Genomic DNA, 6,000 nt, shown 5'->3' with positions numbered 1-6,000 from the left:
CTGGTAGACAGACATTTTATAGCTAAATATTCTCAAAATGGCCCAAAATCAGCACTAGACTGTCAAGATGGCAATATGATGGACCGCTCTCTCTCTCTTGCTCTCTCTCTCTGAATTAAAATTTTATCATGACACAAAATGAACAGACCATCTGGTCCCCGCTAAGACAAGGGCATTTCCTCTACAGGCAGATGATCCAGCTTGTTAATTAATGCTTTTATCTTATACGTGTTACATTACCCTGAACAAATTCAATAAATCTTAAAATATGTATGTATGGTTGCATTTATGTATGTATGTATGTGTGTGTGTATCTATCTATACATATATATATATATATATATATATATATATATATATATATATATATATATATATATATATATATATATATATATATATATTTAGATATGGTTTGATGAAAATCTTTCTCCACGATAGATAGATAGACAGACAGACAGACATATATAGATAGATAGATAGATAGATAGATAGATAGATAGATAGATAGATAGATAGATAGATGTTTTGAAATATATTAATTGATATATTAATTGCTGTAATGTGGTGTTATTATAATGAAGCCAAGCTGTCCTTCCCCATAATGTATATCTGTGCTCATGTCAGTCTGGAATGTCTCCAAATGTCTTTTAACAGAGTGAAGTTGATGTGAAGGTGATGCGTCTAGACAGATGGGCGAAGTACATAATGCGGTTAACACTGAGTTAGCCATAAAGAAGCCCATGCACCGTGTGTCATCTCAGCTGGGAAGCTGTCAAAAGATAACCCTGCCCCCCAAATCACTACCCCCCAATGTCCTGTCCGAGACCCCCTGTCGCTGGGCTAGAAGATCTAGTAATCTGAAACACTCGGGTGCGGTCAGAGTCGAGGAAGTGTTTGAGGGCAAATGTACTGTGGTAAAAAAGGTCTCAGGCCCAGAGGGGTAATCACGCTAACCTAAACAAGTTTTGTGCCCACAACATGCCTGCAAAATTAACGTGCGTGATTCCAAACCCTTTTTAGACCGAGTTTAATACCAAATCAACCTGACTGCTCATTTTTGGATCTGACACCAAAACAATCTCATTTTCTTTCTCAATTTTCTTGTAGTTATTTCAAGTGCAAATGCACTTTCTCTACAATGTCCCTCTAGCCCCTTCTCTATTAAAAGCTTTTAAGCTCATAAACACTAGGACTAAGTGGTCTGGAGAGAGACGGGTTGTCTAGGAAACAGCACACTCTGCCGCTCTCAGTCCCCAGAGGACTCGTATTTCACATGCAGATTTTCTGCCTGCCCGACCCACTTTGTTGGCTTTCAGCTAAAAGCTTTTTGCTGCAGACTGACAGAGACAAAAGAGTAGAGGAGAAGGGGAAGGGTTTGGCTAGAAGAGGAGGGCCTTAACGGGCTGTTGCCAGGGTAACTTGACATCATGCTGACGAACTTCCCCCTTTAAAAGCTTTTAAAGCGATTGCTCCAGCCCTCCAGATTCCATTTTGAGGCCTCTTAACTAAGCATGGGGGGAAGGGCAGCAGAGGCCTGTCTCTTGCACACACAAGCACATGCTTGAGAAAGCAAAGTAAGGCCAGGAAAACAGACTGCACTGAGAAAGAACCGAGCTTAAATCATAAACCCGAGCGAAAGGTCCATAATCTGTTCTTAAAATGGCCTCTGAGGACCTCTGCTTCAGTTACACAGTGCCAGGCTCCAACGAGAAGCACAGGAGGGCTCGTAACTGGACGGATTCTGAGATGAAAGCTCTTGTGTACATTTGGGAAGAGTATGTGACAGAGCTAAAGAAGGCTAAGCGCAACGCGAAGATCTACGAGACGATGGCTAAGCAACTTTATGAATTAACCGGCGAACAACGACACAGGGAAGAAATCAAGATGAAGATTACCAACATGACTTTCCAATTCAGGCAAGTAAATACTAATATGACAAATATATGAAGGTGTATGATACATTATGCAGTTTATAGGCTATTTAGTATAAAGTATTAAATCAAAAGTCAAAAATTTGTAATCTGAGGGTGAAAAAAATAATAAAATAAAAAATATTGAGAAAATTGCCATTAAAACTGTCCAAATAAAGTTATTGCCAGTGCATATGACTAATCAATTGTTAAGTTTTTATATATTTATGGTACGGAATTTACAAAATAAATATCTATCTATCTATATTTGTCTGTCTGTCTGGCCAAAGATCATATAAATAATCTGTTTATCGCTGCACAAGTGTCTACTCCTACTATTTTGTAAACTTTAAGTATATAAAATGAAGATAAATGCCCAGGTATACTTCGTTTTCTTCGTTTCGCGTAGTGCACACACTTGAGCGCGCAAGTCTTTCAAAGCGTACCGCGATCGCTGTAAACTCGGATACATGCGATCTACGCATGCGCACCGCCTACTTGCGTTGCGTGCGCATTGCATGTGCGCTGTTATTCGCGCAGAAGTGTACGCTGAAAATCCAAAATCAGGACAGGCAGTAGCGGGCTGTGCTGATGACGAAATTTACGTCAGGCGCAGTGTCTGCAACAAGCGAAGTATGCATGCTTTCGGTTTGAGAAAACAATGTAATGGAGAAGCGCTTGGAGGACTGCAATGCAGTCAAAACATGCTGAAACAAAACAGCGTGCCAGTTTGACAATGTCAAGATATCGAACTCAAGTAGGCTAGAAACAAACAAAGACCCCGAATACGCAAAACACAGAGAACAAAGACAACATTAAAAAACGTGAATCAAATCAAAATCACTTTGTCACATTGCAATAAACACAAATGGGGGGGGGGCGTAATATGACGTAGTAATACTACGATTCTACACGTTTTAGTGGTTTATTTTGTAGGCTCCTTATGAAGCACTCTCATAAATAATTTATATTTTTTTAATTTTATTAACATTAATTTTGACCGCTGCATATGTGCGATTTATGTCTTTTTGTGCTGCTTTCAGCTACTGTAATACACTAAACAACTATAGATAAATGTTTACAACTACAGCTTTTAAAAGTAGTTAAATTCCCTCAGAATTTTCATTGCATTGTATCTGTGAAATGATACACATATGATAAGACTAAAATGGAAATGGCACCCATATTTCTAAAAACAATGAGTATTTCCAGGCTAAAAATCAGTGCAAATGAACCCCTATATACTTACACCTTTTAAAGAATTCACACATTTCACAGAATTCACACAATGCTGTCTGATAGCTTATTGTGTCCTTCAGTTATCATGCTAATAGCACTGATACCTCCCACATTCCAGAGAATTATCACCTGTCCCTCATGCAGCAAGCAGATATTAGGGCAAACAAGCAACACCTAGAAAAAAAAAACAGGACATTTTATAACTGACAAGATACAAATGCTACACATATACTTTACAATTTTCAAATAGATAATTTATTCTTCCACTTGAACTTATTTAGTTATCATAAAATCTTGATGAATCTAAAAATGGTAACAAAAAAGACATTTAGAAATCCTGAATGATCAAAAACAGCATGTTTCTATTAGTATTTTTTTCAAATGCAGCAAGTGAGAAGCACAGTTAATCCATATAATGTGCAAGGTGCACAGGCAAATTTAGCTACCCTATTAACCCAGTCTTGTAAAATGACATCATTGACATAACAAGCTCAAAATCTAAAGTGATCAATGCATTCAACAATTCCTAATTATCTACATGATCTAGACACATTACTTATCACATACAGAAAACTATTTTTTGGCATTTTACTTAAATGTAGATTTGTCCATTAAAACAAGATGATGTGTTTCATGGGAAGTTTGTTGGTTGTTTGAGTTTATGGCCTATTTTTTTTAATCTAGCATCCAATAGCATTGCAAGGATAACCAATAGGCCCTAGTTGTGTAAATGTTGTCTTAGAGAAAGAGAGAGAGACACGAGCAGCTCTATTTAAGTCAAGCTAAAACTGATGTTGTAACATCACAACAGTGGACCTTACAGAGTTTAAACTCATTTAACACTACAACAATATGTAGTACTTTACAAAAGTAGTACTTTAACAGTATCTTTTTTAACAGGAAGCTGAAGTACACAGCAAATGAAAGCAATGCTACACCTGACTGGCCGTACTACAAATCTATTGAGAGGATCTTGTCAAAGGTACCAGACCATGCCCATATGAGCCCACCAAACCTCTCGACGTCTGGCCCTTCCACTTCTCAGCTCGAGACTTCTGTGCCCCAGTCGGCTCCACCGAGTGGGTTTCTACCCGAGTACACGGGCTCCTCAGAGGAGAGGGAAATCAACGATGAGGAGGAAGGCCTAACAGAGAACTCTGAGAGTTCTTTTGAGACTAGGTAACATGTTCGAACTGATCACAGATCTGTTTCAGTTTCATAAATGTGGAATTAAAAATGCAATGCTGTCTTCTGCAGGTCACAGCCGCGTAAAAGGCGGAGGCTTACACACGTGTCACTGCGCCGAAAGAAGCTGCGTGTCCTGGATGCAATGCTGCAGGAGCAACGCAGGATAAGCCGCGCCGTTGAGGAGGCATGTCATGAAGTTCGCCGAGTTATGCATCAGCAGAACTTCCTGCAGGTGCAGAGCCTCCAGCTTCAGGAGCGAATGATGAACCTCCTGGAGAAGATGATTCCTGCTCCATCTGCCCCTTCTTGGCCTAACCCACCAGTCTCAAAGAGTTTAGGAACACCTACAACTGAGTGACAGTGACCTCGGGATACGGGATATGGACCTTTTTTGTGTTTGCAGAGGAAGCGTTGCTATATGCTATCTAAGTATATAACCAACTAGTTAGATGTTCATTTTAGACACTGTTCAGTCTTCTACAATAAATATGTTATTCAAAAATGTTGACAGGTGTAAGCTATCCTAAGCAAAAAACAATTGAAAAAATCACTATTTATCTGATTCAAAACTCTGTCCTCATAAGTTAAATGGTGATTGTTATGTGACACAAAATGTGTTTTTTTTATGGAATCTGATTTATTTGATTTCTAATTGCTGTGTTAGACAATGTAATGTCAGTCATGGTTGACTGGCATCTAAAAGATTTCAGAAAGGTGTTCAAGAAAACTCCAGAAGGTCAGTAGTTCAGGTCAGACAGCTAACACCAAATGGTTGCTGATAATGTAAACAGAATTAGGCTGACATGGATTCGAAATGGCAGAGGACACATTTTTGTTTAGTTAGTAGCATTACAGTTCAGCGTTACAGTGTTATAGCATAGCAAAATGTAACATGTTACTAAATGTTACGAAATGCAGTTGTTTTAGTAGCAGTTTATATGCTGACACTCATATTTAGCTTATATATTGAATTATACACAGATAGAAGAAGAAAAAATGACATTTGCATAAAATTAGTATAATTCACCCCTTTTCTGATTAAACATAATTTACATATTTTTGTGAGGTGTGAAAAATGTCTAGGTGGTCAAACTGTCCAAAGACTGTAAAAAAGAAAAAAAGTGTCATTAAAAAGTTTAAATTCTTGAGGGGGGAAAACAAATAAATATTTTAAAAAGTATTGGAATCAATTGTCTGTCAAATTAAAGTGAGTGACTAACTCAAAATAGTATTGCATACAACCTACTAGCTTATTTTTACATAAAGAAAGAGTAAATTTTTAAGGATTTGGCATGTGTTTTTAAAACTAGATTTTTTTTCTAAGCTCCTTTTTATTATATCAGACTATCCTCATTTGTCACTTAACCTTAAAGACTCCCAAAAGTTGCCAGATAGATTGAACCTGACTTGCACCCAAACATTATCATGGTTAATGCACCACCACATGCTCTTTAATTCTTCTTAATGTGCAGGCAAGATAGTTAATCCTTTCTGCTGTGTCTTAAATTGTGCACATGGTAATTAATAGCAACAAACGGTGTACAACTATGCATTTCATCACCTCTCTTCTTTTGTCTGTGATGAAATGGCCCCTCAGGGCCTCATGAAATGGTTTGTTTGTTGATAAGAAGACGTTAGTGCTCACTGACCTGGGTGTGGC

At 37.9% G+C, this 6,000-nt stretch overlaps 1 protein-coding gene across 1 annotated transcript; it reads left to right on the top strand.

Annotated features, from left to right (window-relative positions):
• The first annotated feature begins 1,393 nt into the window (after nt 1-1,393).
• msantd1 (Myb/SANT-like DNA-binding domain containing 1) lies at nt 1,394-5,538 on the top strand. Its single transcript, XM_026266617.1, has 3 exons — nt 1,394-1,919; nt 4,053-4,331; nt 4,410-5,538. Exons 1-3 carry the CDS (start codon nt 1,663-1,665, stop codon nt 4,696-4,698), a joined length of 825 nt encoding a protein of 274 aa, XP_026122402.1. The 5' UTR covers nt 1,394-1,662; the 3' UTR covers nt 4,699-5,538.
• The last annotated feature ends 462 nt before the right edge of the window (nt 5,539-6,000 follow it).

The sequence above is a fragment of the Carassius auratus genome, chromosome 7, assembly GCF_003368295.1.
Source record: "Carassius auratus strain Wakin chromosome 7, ASM336829v1, whole genome shotgun sequence".
Lineage (NCBI taxonomy): Eukaryota > Metazoa > Chordata > Actinopteri > Cypriniformes > Cyprinidae > Carassius > Carassius auratus.
Note: the sequence above shows the minus strand (reverse complement) of the source record. Positions and strands in the feature narration are given on the sequence as shown.